This window comes from Nomascus leucogenys, chromosome 21 (assembly GCF_006542625.1).
Source record: "Nomascus leucogenys isolate Asia chromosome 21, Asia_NLE_v1, whole genome shotgun sequence".
Classification (NCBI taxonomy): Eukaryota; Metazoa; Chordata; class Mammalia; order Primates; family Hylobatidae; genus Nomascus; species Nomascus leucogenys.
The window spans coordinates 56,133,884-56,153,912 of NC_044401.1; the positions used below are offsets into that span (position 1 = coordinate 56,133,884).

General features: G+C 46.3%; 1 protein-coding gene across 7 annotated transcripts in view; it reads left to right on the forward strand.

Annotated features, from left to right (window-relative positions):
* The window catches only part of SRGAP3 (SLIT-ROBO Rho GTPase activating protein 3), a 276,271-nt gene that overhangs the window by 158,912 nt on the left and 97,330 nt on the right, over positions 1–20,029 (forward strand). For all 7 annotated transcript variants that reach the window (XR_004027564.1, XR_004027563.1, XM_030801815.1 and 4 more), the window contains exon 4: positions 11,825–11,887. Coding sequence is in view for 5 of the 7 variants with exons in the window: in XM_030801815.1 (XP_030657675.1) it covers positions 11,825–11,887 (63 nt within the window). In the remaining 2 variants the exon portion in view is untranslated. The remainder of the gene's footprint in view (positions 1–11,824; positions 11,888–20,029) is intronic.

Genomic DNA, 20,029 nt, shown 5'->3' on the forward strand with positions numbered 1-20,029 from the left:
TATTGTCTCATAAAGCAGTTAGCATTGTGCCTGGCACATGCTAAGAGATCAAGAAACAATAACTACTATTGTTATTATCTGTAATGGTATGTATTATAAGCACATAGTATTATTAGTAGTAATTATACTAAGAATTATTATTAATAAGTATTACCATTATTAATATTTAGTATTACCAGTAGAGATCCAGAAACTACTACCCTGACCATGTCAGGTCACTTTTCATAACCATTCCAAGGTATCCTTGGACTTCTTCAGGCTTGTTGTGTAAAGCAGTTCTGAAAGTGAAGCTTTCAGCATAAACAGGGTCCCAAAGCAAGACTGGGAGTAATTGCAGGGAAAGGAAATGATGGCCACGGTGCTAGACTCACTGCCTCTGTGCATGCCTGGGCTCCCGGGTGTGCATGAGTGGGGCTCACCACTGCCAAGAACGTCCAAGTGGTTCCAGGGCCTTCCTGCTTCTTTACAGTCTGATATACTAGCCCTGGCAACAGTAGGAAGAGCTAAGGACTTGAATCTGCATTCTTGAAAAATGAGTAGATGACAACATTTGGAGTTCAGCAACAGGAGGCATAAATTAGTGTGGGAAGGGAAGGAGAATAGGGAGGAGTCCAGGAGCAGGGAAAGGAAGAAAATGGGAGGCAGGGGGAAGAGTAACAAGGATCAGGATAGAGGGTAGGCAGGAACCCAGCTAAGGAGAATGTTTGAAAGCAGAGGCTGGCACCGGGTTGGAGAGCCGATCTAGCCCGGTTATTGGCAACCAAAGTCCTGGCTAGGAATGGGAGTGAGCCGTTAGCTGTTGGAGCTGCTGTGTTCAGGGGTACGCGGACCTTCCAGCACAGGCTGGAGAAGCCTGATCCTCTGAGACACGCCTTTTAAGCCTTTGTTTTGGAAATAAAAACACAATCACTTTGGGAGATGGCCTGTGCTTACATACATCATGTATTTAACTAGGGAACATCTGTGGGTCTCAGGTTTTGTGATTTGATGAGAAAACAAGCCAGAGTGTGGAGAAGCAGTGGGTAGGATCTGTTGGCATTTAGGACTAAAAGAGACAAAGGATTTTGTTGTTGTTGTTGTTGTTGAGTTGTATTTGTTTCCTGTTGTTGTTTTTGAATTCCAGAATTAGGAAAATCATGAAATGTCCCTATGAGTAACCCAACATGAGAACATCTACTCAAGCAAAGAGTGAGAAAAGAGAGACAAGGGGCTGGCTGAAGTAGGGTTTGATGAGACAGGAGAAGAGAGGCCTAGCACGGATAACTGAGAGTTAACAAAGGCCACCTGTCTTACTCCTGCATTACAATTTTCTAAAAGATTGTTTAGGATGGTCTCATTGGGAGAAATGAAAGGGGATTTGTGTGTGTGTATGTGTGTGTGTGAGGTCTTGTTCTTAAAACTCAATATTTTAAGATGGTATTTTTTTCTTAGACATAGAGAGTGACATTAGCTCTGGAAGTGACCCATCTTTGAGTTACTTTGAGGGAGATAGACACACACCCTTTAAAAACAGAGCTTTTCAGGCTGGGCGTGGTGGCTCATGCCTGTAATCCCAGCACTTTGGGAGGCCGAGGCGGGTGGATCACCTGAGGTCAGGAGTTCAAGACCAGCCTGGTCAACATGGTGAAAACCTGTCTCTACTAAAAATACAAAAACTAGCTGGGTGTGGTGGTGCATGCCGGTAATCCCAGCTACTAGGGAGGCTGAGGCAGGAGAATCCCTTGAACCCGAGAGATGGAGGTTGCAGTGAGCTGAGATTGCACCACTGCACTCCAGCCTGGGTGACAAAGCAAGACACCATCTCAAAACAGCAACAACAAAAGAAATAGAGCTTTTTGAATGTAACTCGTAAAGTCTTAGGACCTACTGTGAGGTTTTTGGGAGTTTTCCCTAAAAAGCATGATGATCCGTGCACTGAAAACAAAATCGAATCATACAGGGCAAGATTTTCATGGCAAAGGAATTGATTTAATTCAGAGCTGTGTATGTCAAGAACTTTGTCAGCTGATTTCATCTTGACACGAATTAATGTTCGCTTGATTTTTTTTTTTTTTGCAAAGAAATAAGGGTCAGAGGTGACCATCCTTTACTCCTCTCTAGTTTCCTACTGCTCCTGCACAATGCTGAGCTCATCCACAGGCATTTACAGAGCTCCTTTTGTATGCAGGCCTTCGTAATTGGCATTGTGGGAAACTCTAAAGCCAGGGATCTGGTCTTTAGGGAGCGTGTGCTCTAATTGTTGGGACATTAGTCCTTTTGCAGGAACTCTTTGAAAGCTGATGCTTGGTGGAGAGTTTTCAGAAGGCCGTCTTATTCAGTGGTCATTTTGGTGTCTACAGACTGACATAAGCATGGATTATGTTAGTATTCTTTCAACTAAGCAAAAATGAAAATGTATGGGATCCTGTAAACTGATGAAGTCCAGAGGTGAATCTTGTTTAGGTACCACTAGATCTAGGGACTGAAAGGCTCTGGCTGTCTGCCATAGTGGGCCTGGTGCTGCAGGCAGTACAAGACTCATGATGACCCCTTTAGCAACCCCAGGGGAGAGATGATCTGAGAGTGTGGTTATGAGAAAGCTCTCAGAGAAGATTCTTCATTGGCTTAGCCTGGAACATGTGTTTGTCTCTGATCTGATCACTGAAGGCAAGGAGCTGGAGCCTGGTCAGACCCTGCCCCTGCCTGATGATCTTGTGTGGCCAGGCAAACAGGAGCCTGTTCCACCTACATCTCATCTTCTGTTAGTAGAAGGAGGAAGGGAGAAGCAAGACATGGCCATCATGGCTGGTTTATTCCTAGCAAAGCAGGTGGGCAAAAGAGGATGAGATCTGCTTGTAAGTTGGGGCAAGGCCTAGAGATGCAGATTTCTGCACAGGTGATAAGAAAGTGCATTGGACAGGTAGGTGGTGTCTGGAGGGCAGGGCCTCCTTTGTACTTTCCTTGTGGTCTGGACTCATCTCCATTACAGCATTGTGATGACTTTTTTTCACTGTGTGTCTGCATCTTGAACTAGGTCCTAAGGAAGCAGATTATAGTAAGTTGCTATGAGTGCCAACTTTGGAGTCAGACCAATCAAAAAGTTGTATCTTGGCTCTGCCACTTCCTAGCTGTGCAACCTTGGGGAAGTTGCTCAGCCCTTCTGAGCCTCCAGCCCCCCAACCCCACTTATCTGTCAAGTGGGAATAATTATAGCAGTTCCTGTAAATATTTAAATTAGATAACGCACGGGAGTGACTTTGGATAGTATTCAACAAATGGGGACAGGCGCCGTGGCTCATACCTGTAATCCCAGTACTTTGGGAGGCTTGAGAGCAGGGACCGTGTCTCATTCAGCTTTGTGTCGTCAGTGCCTAGTTTAGGTTTTTATATACTGGGTAGTCAATAAACACCCGTGTAAATGGAATCAAAGCTAGTGAAACATGGACCACAGAGGGATAAGAGGCCACCCTTTTCCTGAGAGACCCCACCAGTGTCTGGTCATAAACTAAAATACCTCTGTGGGCTGTATGGAGGACATGGCGGGGTGGAGGGAGAAGCTGGGCACTGTGGTCACCTGGACCAGCAGTAGCACAAGCCCAGACCGAAGGGGCCACCATACTTGAAACAGGGGCTCGACATTGCTGGATCTTCTAAAATTACCAGAGATGCTGAAAATCAGGACTTGTGCAGGAAATTTCCTGAGTTTTCAACACTGGGAAAGCATCCAGATGTTCTGAAAGCACTGAATGGCCAAACAAAACACGTCTGCAGGCCAGAGAAGCTGCCACTTGGAAGCCTTGGTCTAAGGCACGATTTCTCAATCGGGCAGGAGATGGGGAGTTTTATCCCCCAGGGAACATTTGGCAATGTCTGGAGGTAATTTTGGTCGTCACACTGGGGGTTGGGGGTAGGGAATGCTACTGGCATCTCACGGGTGGAGGCCAGGGATGCTCCTAAACATCCTCCCATACACAGGACAGAGAATGCCTGGCCCTAAGGGAGCTGAACTGGCTTTAGCTACAGGCAAAGAGGCAAAGGAACCAGGCAGGGCTAGGGTTCCCTGCACTCATGGTGGCTGGCCCTTGAGGTTGGTCAGCCTCATTTTACTGGCTTATTTGAGCGTGAAAGACAGGGCTGTGCTCCGTCAATCTGGAGAAGTCACAGCTGCCATGGCTGAGCCCTCCTTGGCCCCATGTCACCGTTTTCTACTGTCCACACACTCCCTGTGCATGAAGGAAGCATCCTACCACCCTGATCCCTGCAGGCATGAAAGTAATGTGAAAAATCTGGGCAGTGAGAGCGAATGCATTATCACTTAGGTTCCTAAGGGCTGGGTATGGTGTCTGCTGGAGATCACAGGGTTTGGGCTTCCTGTTCCTGGTGAAAAGTTTGGTTTGAGTTCCTCATTCAGTAGTTTCTGGAACCATAGTTGAGAATATTTCCCTTCCCAATGAACCCTAGCCAAAAATAGAAAGAATGCCTTTGAGTCCTGTGCAACTGAGCATTGCTGAGCATTTATTCTGTGGCCGGCCCAGGGCTTGATGCTGGGGAGTTGTTGAGCAGAGAGGCCTGGGCAGGTTCCCTCTGGCGGCTGACAGTCCAGGGGAAGAGATACAAGAACCTGATCTCCAGCTCCTCCCATTCATCCCACCCTCCATTCACTGGTATCTTCACCTTCTTGAAGCATAGCCCTGGTCATCTTAAATTTCTGCTCAACAACCCTCACTGGCTCCCAGTCCTGCTCTGAAGGAAGCCTGTACTCTATCCGCCTCTGTGATCTGACCCAACCTCTGTCTCAGGCTTATCTCCTGCTCACCTGTTGCCGAGCTTCTTTCTTCATGAACCAGTCTTTTCACCATCCCCAGTCTCCGTGCCTCCTGCCTAGAAGGCTGTCTCTAGCCATTCGTGCAAGCTAAGAAGGCCCTGGAAGTATCCCCTCAATCCTCTTCATCACTTTATCTCATATCACATCATCCTTTACTCTTGTATGGCCCTTTCCACCTCCTGCCTTAGAATTGTGTTCCTGACTGTACCCCAGCAAACTGGGAGATTCTTAAGGGAACGGTTACTAAAAAAATTCGATTTTATATTCCCTTCTCTGGGCAACTTCCTAGCCTTGTCCATAATATACATATATGTATATTATGTATACATATGTAATATACTTATGTATATTATATGTATACGTAATACATATATACATATAAAACATATTATATGTATATGTGTAGATGTGTGTATATATAAGTATATGTAATGTACACATACATATAATATGTATTTCATATATGTATATGTATATGTGGGTGTATATGTGTGTATATTTATGTATATATGTGTGTACATATATATATATACACACATATACACCCACATATATACACACACACGTATATATGGGTTTTTTTTTTTGAAACAGAGTCTCATTCTGTCACCCAGGCTGGAATACAGTGGCATGATCTCAGCTCACTGCAACCCCTACCTACCAGGCTTAAACAATCTTCCCATCTCAGCCTCCCTAGGAACTGGGACTACAGGTGTGTGCCACCACATTTGGCTAATTTTTTGTATGTTTTGTAGAGACAGGGTTTCACCATGTTGCCCAGGCTGGTCTCGAATCCTGGGCTCAGGTCATCTGCCTGCCTCAGTCTCTCAAAGTGCTGGGATTACAAGTGTGAGCCACCATGCCTGGCCAAGCAAACATATTTAATGAGCATGTACTATGTGGCAGACTCTGTTGCATTGCAGAAATGCAGGAATAGGGGAATAAGATATTGCAGATTGGGTCCCCTAGGAAGCAGACCCTGGGATATCTGAATTTAGCTTCTAGGAGAATGATGAAGGAGTGTTCTCTGGATCAGCCACTTGGGAAGGCAGGTGAGGCAGCAGGGTGAGGTCGAGCTGTGATGCAGGCTGCCTTACTAGAAGTCCTAGCCAGCCTGGTGGGGAGCTTTTTTAAAACTTTTATTTTCAGCTCAGAGGTACATGTACAGGATGTACAGGTTTGTTACATAGGTAAACGTGTGTCATCAGAGTTTGTTATACCAATTATTTTATCATCTAGGTTTTTAGCCTAGTATGCATTAGTTATATTTCCTGATCCTCTCCCTCCTCCTACCATCCATCCTCCGATAGGCCCCAGTGTGTGTTGTTCCCTTCTATGTATCAATGTGTTCTCATTATTTAGCTCCCACTTACAAGTAAGAATATGTGGTATTTGGTTTTCTGTTACTGTGTTAGTTTGCTAAGGATAATGGCTTCCAGCTTCATCCATATCTGGAAAGGACATGATCTCATTCTTTTTTATGGCTGCATAGTGTTCCATGGTATATATGTACCATATTTTCTTTTTCTAATCTATCATTGATCAGTATTTGGGTTGATTCCAAGTCTTTGCTATTGTGAATAGCAAAGATGCAATGAACATACACATGCATGTGTCTTTATAATAGAACAATTTATATTCCTATGGGTATATACCCAGTAATGGGATTGCTGGGTCAAATGGTATTTCTCACTTTAGGTCTTTGAGGAATTGCTGCACTGTCTTCCACAATGGTTGAACTAATTTACACTCCCACCAACAGTGTAGAAGCAGGGAGTTCTGAAGATGGAATGACTCCTCAGAGCTGTCTGAGTTGAGACAGGAAGATGCTGACCTCTCTGCCCCACAATGATCAGTCTTTGGGTAAGGGCCACACTGAGAAGGAGGTGTATACTGGTGTCATTTTGTCCTCTGAGGCCATCCCTGTAGGGTGCTCTCAGCTGATGGCTGTCTGCTTGAGCATTCATTGCCAGAGAGAAAGTCTCTTTGCCCTTATGGGGCTGACATTGAAGCAAGGGAAATAAATGATAAATGAATGAACAAATAAACAAGATCATTTACAAGTGCACAGAAGACATAACAAGGTGCTCATTTTACAGTCAGGAAAGCTAAGATGCCAATAGGTTGAATGACTGAAAACCCTGCCTCCAAACCAGGTCTCTGTGGCCTCCAAAGTCATCCCCTCTGCTGCCCAACAGGCCTGTGCTAGTCGTGTAGAGTTAGCTTGGCTCAAAATTCAAGCTAAGGAACTGGGGCTTGATTCTGTAGACAATGAGGAGGCTTTGGAGGAATAGGATAAGTCCATTTCCAGGAAATTTCACTGGCACAGGCCTGCAGAATGGACTGTAAACTCAAAGAGACAAGAGCTAAGGATTTTGGTAAGAGGTGCCTCTGAACAAAGTGATCTGGGTCTACAGTGATGATGTGCTTGCTACAGAAACTGGTAGTGGAAAATAGGACTGAATCCCTTAGGATGCTTTTGGCTGCAAGTAACAGAAAACCCCAGCTGAAAGTGACTTGATCAATAAAGCTACAGAAGTGGAAGTTCACTGGGTTTTCAGTCCAATCAATTGTCCAGAAGGTCATTAATCCTAAGTCTGCTTCCTCTTTTGGTTCTAAGATGCCTGCTGGTAGCAACTGGGCTACATGTATTTCTTTCTTTTTTCTTTTTTTTTTTTGCCAGCACTCAGTAGAAAAGCTAAAACTTTCTATTTGACCATAGAAGTCTTTCTCTTCCATCCAGTTAAGTCACATACTCACCTCTGGACTAATAACACATACCAGAATCCACCATCTTGAGTTGGGATGGCCTCCAGCTTCCCTTGAAGAACTCTCCTGGAGGAATGAATTCCTGGGCAAATTCATGGCTCTCTTAGGAAGTAGGAAGGGCAAGAATGGATACTGGGAGGTGGGGGAGGCCAGCTTGCCTGCTACTCAGAACAAATAATTGGGCAGTTTGCAGACAGGACCCAGTAACAGATTGGATTGAGAAAGAGGGATTAAACAAAGTATCAAATAGAACTCCTAGGTATCCAGTTGACAAGCCCAGGAAGATACTATCGCATTGACCAAATTGAAGGGATGGGAGAACAGTTCACCTTTGGATAATTTGAGTTTGGGGGGATGAGGGGACATTTAGACCATACTGTTTTGCAGCAGCTAAGGATACAGGTCTTTGAGCTTGGGCTGAAGGTCTCCTGGGCAGGACAGAGCCCAGGAGAGAGGCCTGGGAGATGATGACATGGCTTCTGGTCACCAAGAAGTGGGAGCTGAAGTCAGGAGCATGTGAGGGAGCCAGCTGCAGCAGGGACCAAGAAGGGAAGGCTGGAGGGAATTCTGAAGACAGGACTCTTCCCAGCAGAACTGCCTCTAGGATGGGGTCCCTGCCCATATGCACAGTGACAGCACACAAGGATGTTCACTGCATCAGTGTTTGAGATAATAAGATACTGGAGGCAATGTAAATATCCATCCTTAAGGAGCTGGATAAATTAATTTTGATGTCTCTGGTATATGGAATCCCAAGCAGCTGTGCAAAAAAGAGGATATAAAAGTTACATGATGGAAAAATCTCTCAGAGGTATCATTAAGTGAAAAGATGCAAAGGTGTGTATGATATGCTCCCATTTGTGTTAAGAGAGAACATATGATATGCAAATGTATGCTTGTTTATTCATAGATTATTTCTGGAAAGTATCGGAAGAAATTTTTTGTAGCAGTTGCCTCTGGACAAGGAGGAGCCTTGGGAGACTTATTCTTTCCATTTTAGCTGCTGGCTGTTAGAATTTCTTTAACCATGTGCCTTTATTACCTATGTAAAAAGATCATAAAAATAAACACATAAGAAATAGGGTCTTGGGTATCAAAGGTGTTGGGGAGTTTGAGGACCAAGAGGAGGCCACTGGAGAGTGCCAGAGAATCTGGAGTCAGCAGTGATGGGGAAACATCAGGGGGAGGGGCCACAGGGGAAACTGAGGCACTGATTGTTCACTTGAGAGAATAATGAAGAATAGGAAATGGGGATAGCTAATTGGGTTCATAGAGCACCAGTACATAAATCACAGGACACTGTTGAAGGTCCCCAGTGAGCTCTGCACAGAAGGTTCTGCACACCCTCTCGAAGCTGGAGGGAGGTCTAAACAGGTCTCTGGAATTGCCTCCGAGGTTTCTGCTGTCTATTAAGGGGTCTGGTACAAGCAGAGACCATCTTCAGAGGGGTGATTCTTAGCAAGCCAGGCCCGGAAGCTGAGAGAAAGGGCTGTGGGGGATGAGGAGAAGGAGCGTGAGAAGGCATCATTCTGATATTAAGCCTTCATGAGCTACCACTGGGTTCAGAGGCTTCTCACCTCTGCAAGGGTGGGAGGAAGGCTGGTCTTTGCCCATTAGCAGCTGGTCCAGCTATGAGGCTGAAGGAGCTGGGAGGAAGAGCAGGAGGCTGCAGCTGCTCAGGGAGCCAAGATCATGGCTTCCATTTTTGATACAGAAACTCAACATGATGGTCTTGGCAAACAGGGAGAATGTCTTGGTCCTTTTAGGTGTCTATAACAAAATACCACAGACTGGGTGACTTATAAACAACAGAAATGTATTTCTCACAGTTCTAGAGGCTGGGAAGTCTAAGAGCAAGACACTGACAGATTTGATGTCTGGTGAGAGCTTGCTTCCTGGTTCATAGAAGGCAACCTTTTGCTGTGTCTTCACATGGTGGAAGGGGCAAGGTAGCTCTCTTGGGTCTCTTTAAGGGCATTGTATTAGTCTGTTCTTACATTGCTGTAAAGGAATACCTGAGGCTGGGTAGTTTGTAAAGAAAAGAGGTTTAATTGGCTCACAGTTCTGCAGGCTGTACAGGAAGCATAGCGCAGGCATCTGCTCCTGGTGAGATCTCAGGAAGCTTCCAATCATGTTAGAAGGTGAGGGTGGAGCAGGCATTTCACATGGCAGGAGTGGGAGCAACAGAGAGAGAGTCGGAGGTGCAGGTGCCACACACTTCAGAATACATCAAGGGGATGGCACTGAGCCGTTCGCCCCCATGATCCAAACATCTCCCACCAGGCTCTGCCTCCAATGCTGGGAATTCCATTTCAACATGAGATTTGGCAGGAACAGAGGTTCAAACCATATCAGGCACTAATCCCATTCCCAAGGGCTCCACCCTTATGACCTAATCACCTCCCAAAGATGTCACTTCCTAATACCATCACATTGGGGGTTAGGATTTCAAAATAGGAATTTTGAGGGAGACACAAACATTCAGATTATAGCAGAGAATATTTACCAAAATCATAATCACAATCATAAATAAAATAACAAAGAATTCTAGACTCTTCAAGCTGCATGGAACCTGAGATAATTTTCTCATTGTTTTCTGAATTGTGTCCTTAAATATCATGAAAGCCACTTCATGGAAACAGGACTGTGGCCAATGAAACTACACACTACACTTCCTTCTTAGAAAGTCTCCATGCAAGGAAGGACATTAAAGGCACTGAGAAGTCCTGCATTAAGAAAACTTGTCTACCTTTGTTCAACTAGCTTTTTCCCAAATGTATGTAGTCTTAGAAGCCCCTGCTCCCCCTTTTTAGCATAGCATCTAGCGGTGATCTTCAGACCATGCTTTGGAAAGTATTGTTTTAGTTTAAGCTTTTTATTTGATAGGTGAGGTAGCTAAGGCTCAAAGGGGGAAGTGATTCTCCAAGGCCACACAGCCAGTTGGTAAAACAGTGGAAATGAGAAGCTAGATCTTCTGCCTTTTGCCCCAGAGGCCTTTCTGCCAACCTGTACTGCTCCTGTCCCTCATTGGAAGAGACACCTTGACAGTGTGGACCTGCCACTCTGTCAGGATCCAGGCAGTGGTAAGATGAGATTAGGCAGACCCAGGGGACCAGCACTGGGGAGGGCCGAGCTGAGATTTGGAGTCAAACTAAGGTTAGGGCATCTGTTGTAACCAGTCCTTGAAAGCTAGGAAGGCTATGTCCAAGTGGGTGCCAGCTGCTGATTCTAAGTCAAGGAAGACAAGCCTTCAGGAAACATCTTCTGGAGCAGTGGTCCCCAACCTTTTTTGCACCAGGGACCAGTTTTGTGGAAGAATTTTTCCATGGACCAGGGTGGGGCGATGGTTTCGGGATGATTGAAGCACATTATATTTATTGTGTATTTCATTTCTATATTATTGCATTGTAATATATAATGAAATAATTATGCAACTCACTGTAATGTAGAATCAGTTTGAGCCCTGAGCCCTGAGCTTGTTTTCCTGCAACTACACGGTTTCATCTGGGGGTGATGGGAGACAGTGACAGATCATCCTGCATTAGATTTTCATAAGGAGCGTGCAACCTAGATCCCCCACATGCGCAGTTCACACCAGGGTTTGAGGACCTATGAGAATCTAATGCCACCACTGATCTGACAGGAGCTCAGATGGTAATGCCCGCTCACCCACCACTCACCTCCTGCTGTGTGGCCTGGTTCTTAATGGGCCATGGACTGATCTGTGGCCTGGAGGCTGGGGACTCATGTTCTGGAGGACCTGAGATGTTTCCTGGAGGACTTGAGAATTATCATTTACTCTTAAGAGGAATTGGGATGCCAAATCATTGTTTCTCAAAGTGTGTTCTATGGAACCCCACTCTCTAGCCATTCATGAGGATTGTGCAAGGAGCTCAGACCCTGGTCATAGCAGCTTAGGACACGTAGAATTAAAGAAAAATTCTGTGAGGCTTCTCCACATCTTTAATATGCTACTGTCACTGTGAGTCACTGTGGTAGGGAAGTGATGTGTAGGGTTCTCCAACTCATATGACCAGGGAATCCCATCTGCAAGCAACCTCTCTCTGTGAGTTTGTTTCATGGACATAAGTTGAGGAATTTATGTTGTTGTAGATCAGTGAAATTTATGCTGATTTCTGTACCCCTTCCAACCCCACTCGAAACATTCCTGACCTTTCCCTTTTGAAAAGAGATTGGTAGATGTAGCCAGCAAACTTCTCCCCTGCTGACATTTGTTCTTCCATATTCCAGAGCAAGGAGATTGGCCTGCAGATGCACGAGGAGCTCCTGAAGGTGACCAACGAGCTCTACACAGTAAGTTCTGCCCAGGCTCACTGCTGTTTTGGGATTGGGTCTCCTGTCTTCATCACCAGAGGTGGAGGGAAGCAAAACAGAGGTCTGGAATGACCCCAGGCCTTTTTTGCTGCGTTTTATGCTGAGTGACAGTGGGTCGTCATGTCAGGATGTAATGACTCACAGCCCCAGCTTCTGATTCTGTACATGTGGGGCAGGGCCTGGGCTTGTCTAGTCTGTCAAAATTCACGAGAGATTCAAACGACCTGCAGCTGTGGGACGTGTTACCTGCAAGAAGAGGGCACAAAGTCAAGGCCAGGGGAGTGTGAGTGTGAAGGCTCCTGAAGGCAGGGATGTGAGTTTTGGAATGAGGCAGCACAGGCTCCAGCGGAGGCCCCTCCTTACTGACTGTGGGACCATAGGCAGGTGGGCAGTTTGTCTGGGTCTCAGTCTCTGCATCTGCAAAATGGAGCATGGTTCCGAGGATCACGGGAGGTAATGGGGTGAGCCTGCATTGCCATCTCCAAGGCATAATTTCAGAACATCACAGTGTGGTCCACAGCTGACTTTGTTACCTGCTTGGAGTCAACATCTAACTGTGCTTGAGATGAGTTTTAGAATCCAAGAAGGTGAGCAAATGGGGACACAAACACGTGAGGCGATGATGCAGGAACTTTCAGACTGTGCTTTGGGGAGCCTATGGCTTCCTCAAGAGGAATGTGGGGACCCCATGGAGAGATATGGGGAGTGGGGTGGGTAGACCCAGCAGGTAGAGCTCCAGGCCCCTCAGTCCTACCCAATCAGAACAGAGGGGAATGGTTATGTTTTAAATAGATAGGTGTCCTATGTAGCATTTCATGAAAAGTGTGTTTGTGTGTTGGGGAGAATCTGCTGCTAAAATTGTATTTGAAAATCCCCAGTATGAGGGGAAAGAACAGCAGTCTGTGAGATGCCCCTTCTGTTTGGTTTTATTATCTTTCTATGTTTATATCCTGTGTGGCCAGCAGGTGGTAAATTCCTCAGAAGCACTGAAAGCCTTTGTGGGAGGGTCTGGACCTCAGGTCAGAAAGCCTGCCTCAGATCCTAGCAAGCTACGGAACTCTAGGCAAGGCATTTTTTTCCTGGGCCTCAGTCTCCCAATCAGTAAAACGGGGTTGCGAGTTCTTAGATAAAAGTTGAAACTTTTAATTCTGTGATTCCAAATTAAGGAGCAAAACTTGAGTTGTGGGTAGTTTTTAGTTGAGTCATTCTTAGCAGAAAGGAAGAATTGCTGCTTGAGAATGCATATTGCTTTGCATCAGCTGGTCACTGGGGGGCAGAGCAGCCTGCTGGGTTAAGGCACAGATTTTGAAGCCAGAGATCTGGGTTCAAATCCAGGTGTTAAGTAGAAATACTAGTACCTGCTTAGTGCACATCCTTGTGAGAATTCGAGGAGATCCTATATGCAATGGATGCTTAGAACAAAGAGAAAAAAAGAGCATTCTGTACCAGAAGTTCTGAGTGTCACTATCATCATCATCACCATCATTGGTTCCTCCTTGATGGGTGTGAAGTAGGCTGTTGTTGTACATACTCACGGTGGGGGGAAGGGTGGTGACAAATAATGCAAGCCTGGTAAACCGAATGGGATTGTCCTGCTCAGAATTCTGCAGCGAGTTTGGCTAGACCAGGTGCTCCCCAGTCTAGGTCCTTTTTATGTTCCTCAGGCTCCACTTTGAATGGGTCACTTTCCTCCACAGTGTCAAAACAACTTAGCCCCAATGTCCTGGGATCCCCCAGTCATCCCCACCTAGGTCTCTAACTTTTGCTGTGACCTCCAGCGGGGCTCCTCTTCTTGGTGCCCTCTATTTACACCAAATACCTTCCCCCTCTGCTGCTTTTCGCCTGCAATCCCTGCTGTCTATACCTACCTGTTAGTGTCATGCTCATTTTTCAAACTCAGACCAAACCCCACCACCTTCAGAATGTTATTACCTCTCGGCTTCAAGTTCCTATGGCAGATGTACCAAAATCTCTTGTATCTTTATTGTCTATATCCCGTCTCCCAACATATTGGAGTGTAAACTCCCTGGGAGTCAGATCTTGGCTGAGAAACACTGCATGAAAGGCCCAAAGGCTCCATTTGAACCCAGCTGTGTGGCCTTGGGCAAGTCCCTTCACTTGTCAGTTTCACCTGTGACAAACAGGGATGGTCATCTTTCTGTGGTTTGTAGACTAGACAAGACCAGGTGATGGTCAGAGATCAGGAGGACAGTGGCATCTCTCTGTGTCCTTAAAGGTCCCAGTGTCCAGCAAAGTGGCCTGAATCCAGCAGGTGCTCCATGCACACCTCCCTGTGCTGGCTGCAGGGCAGGATGGCTGGACAGAAATGCCGCTGGTATTGAAGACACAGGCCAGGCATGGTGGCTGAGGCCCCAGCAGGACGAGCCGTGCCTTGCCATTTCCACAGCAGCCTGGTGAGGGTCACCAGAAGCTAGTGGAGGAGGAAGGGTCCTAGCTCTCTCCTTTGGAAGAGTGGGATCCTCATGGTGCCAGCACACCCCCTGTGAAGATCATTTGTTGACTACACACTGAGTCTTTAGTAGTTACTCAGAAACTCAGTTAAATTAAAGCATTTGGGGCCACGTGCTGTGGGCCCAGAGCTGCAGTAGGGCACAGTGGGGAATCATGAACATTCAGAGTCTGTCTCTGTCAGAGTCTTGTACATCCTTGGTACTTCCAGGGTGCTTGTTGAAGCAAAGGAGGGAGGAGGGAGGGATGAATACATGAAAGAAACTGGTCTTACTTCTAAGGAGTTTGGAATCTGGGCAGAGAGATAAGAGTAGTGTGTGAACCACCGGGGCTTGGCAGAGGGTGGAGGACTGGGGGAGGGATAGCATTAGGAGAAATACCTAATGTAAATGACGAGTTGATGGGTGCAGCAAACCAACATGGCACATGTATACCTATGTAACAAACCTGCACGTTGTGCATATGTACCCTAGAATTTAAAGTGTAATAATAATAATAATAAAAAGAGTAGTGTGTGAACTGTTGATACAACACAAGTCAGAGCCTAGTATGTGCTGGACATGTGGGCTCGCAGGGGAGGTACCTCTGGGCTTGGCTGTGTAACTTGCCTGTGAGCTCTGTGGGGCTGGACCTTGTTCCCCACAGTGTGCCCAGAGCCCCTGGCCAGCCATGCACACACATAGGAGGAGATGGGTGTGTATTAGTTGAGGGAGATGCACGTGTGTGAGAGATGGGTTGAGAGGAGGAGGGAGGGAGAACAAGAAGGAAAAAGATTGAGAAAAGTGGGCTACTGTGTTCCAGGGTGAGCTTTGAGCTTGGTGCCTTTAGATGGGTAGGAATTAAAGAAGCAGAGGGAATGAGAGGAAGAGAGAGGGAGTTCTCAACAGGGAAGGCAATGCAGAATCACAGAAGTGCACACTGATCACAGACAGATCTGGGTTTGAATTCCTGCTGCACCACTTACCAGCTTGGCCAAGTCAATTAACCTCGTTGGCTCTCCTTCTCTTTGTTGCCAAACAGGGATGATCCTAACATCTGTAGCCACTTCGTGAGTGCTTATGATGCATCTCACTCTGTATTAGGTATTTTATATATATTACTATATATTACTTAATTAACACTCTTACATTTTTACAGATAAAGAAATGGAGGCACAGAGAAGTGACTTATTTAAAGCCTTTGTATCAGCTATCAGTTGCTGCGTAACAAACTACCTCGAAACTCTGTGACTTAGAACAACCACCATTTTCTGTGCTCGTGATTCTGTGGGTCAGCAATTTGGGCAGGGTTCAATTGGGGCCACTCATGTGGCTGCAATTTTCTGGTCAATTAATAAAAGAAAAAAGAGCCCAAAGTGAGCAAACCCCAGTGTGCAAGCACTTTTCAAGCTTCTGCTTGTGTCATGTTTGCTAATATCCCATTGGCCAAAGCAAGTTACACAGCCAAGCCCGGAGTCCTGGGTTAGAAAAGGAAGGCCCCCTCCCCTTGCAGAGTCACAATGCAAAGGGCCATGCCTGCAGCCATGCCAGTCATGATCACAGTCCTCTTTGCAAACAGTTCACTCCAGCCACCCAGCTGCTGACGGCACTATGTGCCCCAAATTCATGCTTCATTGCTAGGGATTTCTTTTGAGCACTTTCTAGTTACCATGCCTGGTTATACAAGTCTACCGTCCCCCTCCTCCCTCAGCCCTAGGGTCATTACCACAGTCACTGAGGAACAAATAATGCAGAGAAAGGCTTTTCCAGTAAGCTCCACTTTTTTTCTTCTTGAAGTTCTGTAAGGGAGGTGGTGGTGGTCTGTTCAGGGGGTCCTACAGGGTGTAATGATAGTGGAGATAAATGCTAAAGGCCCCCCATCACTTGCTTTAGAGAAAAGGCTTGTCTCTATCTGAGGCTAGGAAGGATGCAGAGGAGACTGCAAGGCCAGGCATTTTGTTCATTCATGTATTCATTCACTCACTCAATAAGCCTAGTCCTTATCACCCAGTCCTTATCTGCTCAGTCCTTAGCACCTTGAGGCACCTCCTCCCTAAAGCATGCTAGCATGGGTGTTTATGCACATGCGTGCACACACACACACACACACACATTATGCATACATGCATGTGCAGTTTGACATGCACCACACACTAGCACATATGCACATTCACATGCTTGCATGTAAATACACATATATGCAAGCATTCACACACATATATCCCACCCCACTTCTTTTCCCTCGAACTCCCATCAGCGCAACACAATATAGTTCTTGTTCATGTATTGGCCTGGGAGAAAAAAAGGGCAGAGGTAAAGAATGTGGACCAGTATGGCAATCCTTCTAGAAGAGGCAAATCAAAACAAAACAACTCACAAACTATAAGCCCCACTGTGTTTTCACTGTTTGGCTAAAAATGTGTTCAGATTTTCAATATGTCTCTATATTATGAAATGCATGTGTGTCAGTAACTAGTGAACATCCAGTGTCCCCCCACCTATCTCTTCCTCTGTGTTCAGCAGCTCTGCTCCAAACTGTGGGCTGGCCTTCCAAGCCCAGGGCGGCAGGAGAGGCTCAGTGACTATGTTATTTGCCATGTGGGGAGGGCCTGAGGAGTGTCCATTCATACCTGGCAGCAGCTGGTCACAGGTAGACCCTAACTGGAGCCATGAATCACTCTACCTTTTACATGTTCAAGCCTTGATTGATTGTGTATGGGCTCAGGGATATGACATCAACTCTGGGCCAACAGGCAGACCTTGGCAAAGGTGTCTCCCTCCTCATGACTGCCCTCAGAGATGGGGGTGGTGGAGACAGCTGAGACTGGGAGCCCAGAAGCCTGAGTTCTGGTCCCAGCTCCACCCTGGGCTCACTGCGTGTCTTTCTAGGATGACATTCAGGTACAGCCCCACAGCTTCATCCTATCTTTGGGCCCTCTGTCGTTTACTGAGTATTTTTCTTTAAGTTGACCTCCCCTCCCTTTTTAAGCTCCCCCAGTGTTAGTTAATTAGTGGAAAGCAGCCCCGCATGCTGGAAGAGCACAGGTTTTAGAGTCAGCTGGGCCTAACTTGAAGGCCCTGCCACAGAAACCCTCTGAGCCCAGTCCCTCCCTGGAACATGGGGCTGCTGCCAGTTCATTTGTCTGGTTTATTCTGGGGAGAGTGATTGTCATAGAGTATAGCCCAGTGCCTGGCAAACCTGAGTCCTGAGTCATTGTGTCTTTTATGAAAGAACGAGGCATAAATATTTTTCCTACATAGTTTGGAATCTTTCTTCTCCATTCCCCATCTCCACTGGGCCAGCCAGAGCCCTAAGAATGTTTTGCTGGAAAATGTACAGCCACCTCCTCCTTCATTTCCCATCCTCCAGGCGTGCTCTCTGTGATGCTGGCTTCATACTTGAGCTGGATGACTTTCCTTTAAAAAAATTGTTTAATATTTAAATTTAGAAATGGAAGATACATACACTTGGTTAAAAAAAAAAGACAGTAATTAAACAATAAAAGAAGGTACACAGGAAGAAGCATGTCTCCTGACTCTTTCTCCATCCCTGGATAACCTCAGTTACTAGGTTACTAGTGTCCAGTTAGCCATGTCTCCTTCCAGAGATCTTTTATCCATCAGTCAGCACACACGTTTGGGCATATCCCACACATTCCTGTTTTATGCAAGTGGTGACAACTGTACTTACTATTCTGCATCTTGCTTTGTGTTTGTAGGTATATTTTGGAGATTGTTTTATCTCAAGAATAACTAGAGCCTCCAATCATGTACAGTGCTTATTGAAGGCCAGGGGCTGGTCTAAATGCTTTACTTGTATTGATCCATTTCATCCTCATCATAACCCTTTGAGGTAGGTGGCATTATGACCACGCCCATCTTAGGGATGAGAAATCTGAGGCACAGAGAGCCCAGGTGGCCAGCTCAGGGTTGCCCAGAGGGGAAACAGCAGAACCTGCTCCAGACTCCGAGTGCTTATGCACTCCCCTACACTAGTGATATAAATACATTAAACTATTTATATGACTATACAGAAACTACTTATCTGGGCTGGGCTTGGCTCACGCCTGTAATCCTGGCACTTTGGGAGGCCAAGTCAGGCAGGTTGCTTGAGCCTAGGAGTTCGAGACCAGCCTGGGCAACATGGCAAAACCCTGTCTCTACAAAAAAGTGAAGACTGCAGTGAGCTGTGATTGCACCACTGCACTCCAGCCTGGGGGACAGAGTAAGACCCCATCTTAAAAAAAATTTAAAATTTGAAGTTAAAAAATAAACTACGAACCTGCATTTATTGTGGAAGGAAATGATACTTCACATTAGCAGATGAAACACAGTTTGGTATAAATAGAAACGTTCTGTTAGTTAAGTGAAAATCAAGCAATGTTGTGCATTCAAGCTTGTGCCTGGCAGAGCGGCAGGCGAGAAGCTTTGAAGATGTGTGGGCACCGACTGGTTTTTCCTCCTGATGTAATCAGAAGGATCCTCAGAGAGCTGAAAGGGGTTAATAACAGTACATTAAACAATGCAAGAAGGTACACAGAGAGAAGCATATCTCCTGACTCTTCCTCCATCCCCATATCACCTCGGTTGCTTTGTTACTAGTGTCCAGTTTGGCAGTGTTTCCTTCCCATGACACCGAAAGTCACCTTGCTAACACAAGTGGAAACACTGACCCACTGCCAGATAGTGGGGCGCTGGCACTCAGTTTCCCCTGTCTGTGGAATGAAGGTGTGGAGTTTGAGGAATGCTGAGGCTCCTGCCAGGCATTGATCTTCATGCCACTGTGCCCTGGAAGGGAGACCAGGGTCCTGGCTCAGACTCAGGGCAGGGCAGCTCTGTGGGGCTGTCACAGCCTGCCAGCCAGGGTGTGCGCACAGTGTCATCCAGGGATGGAACTGGTCCTAAGCAGAACGGAAGAGGTTTCCCTCTAGGTAACCTTCCCTGCCCAGACACCCATTCACTAAGAATACATGTGTTGATCATCAGCATATCCAGACCATGAGATGTGGCTGCACACTATGACAGGTGTCTTAGTGGGGATACGACAGTGTGAGGGAACATGGAAGAGGGGGTGATGAAATCTACTGAGCATCAGGAAGGTGCCAGAGAAGAGATGGTATCTGATTGACAGTGGACAGTTCCTGGGTGCAGAGAGGGGCAGAAGGAGCAGCACTTAGAGCGGTGGGAAGCAGCACCCGGGATGTGGGAGGGAGCCTCCGCCCAGTCAGCACTGCTCCTGAGTCACTGCACTGAGCCTGGCCGGTTGGGATCAGGACTGATATGGGTAGTTGGGGAGGCTGAAAGGGAAGGAAGTCTGCCTTTTGGGATTCATTTAGTGGCAAGGGACTGGAATCCAGTGCAAACTGGCTTAGATGAAAATGATACTCTCTTGAATCACATGAACATGTAGCTCAGGTCTAGCTGGATCCAGTGGCTCACACACTGATTTGTCTGTCTCACCAGTACGGCATGTACTCTGTGAGGCCAGAGACCCCATCTGTCTTCTATACTGTATTTTGACTGTACTGCATTCGGTATAGTACCTGACACATAAATAAATATTTGATAATTGAAGGTGTAGCTGTTCTCCCCACCAATATACTCACTAGATCAAAGGCAGTAGAACTATGCCTCCCCCATTTTACCCTTTTCCCTCCTTCCTTCTCTTCCTACC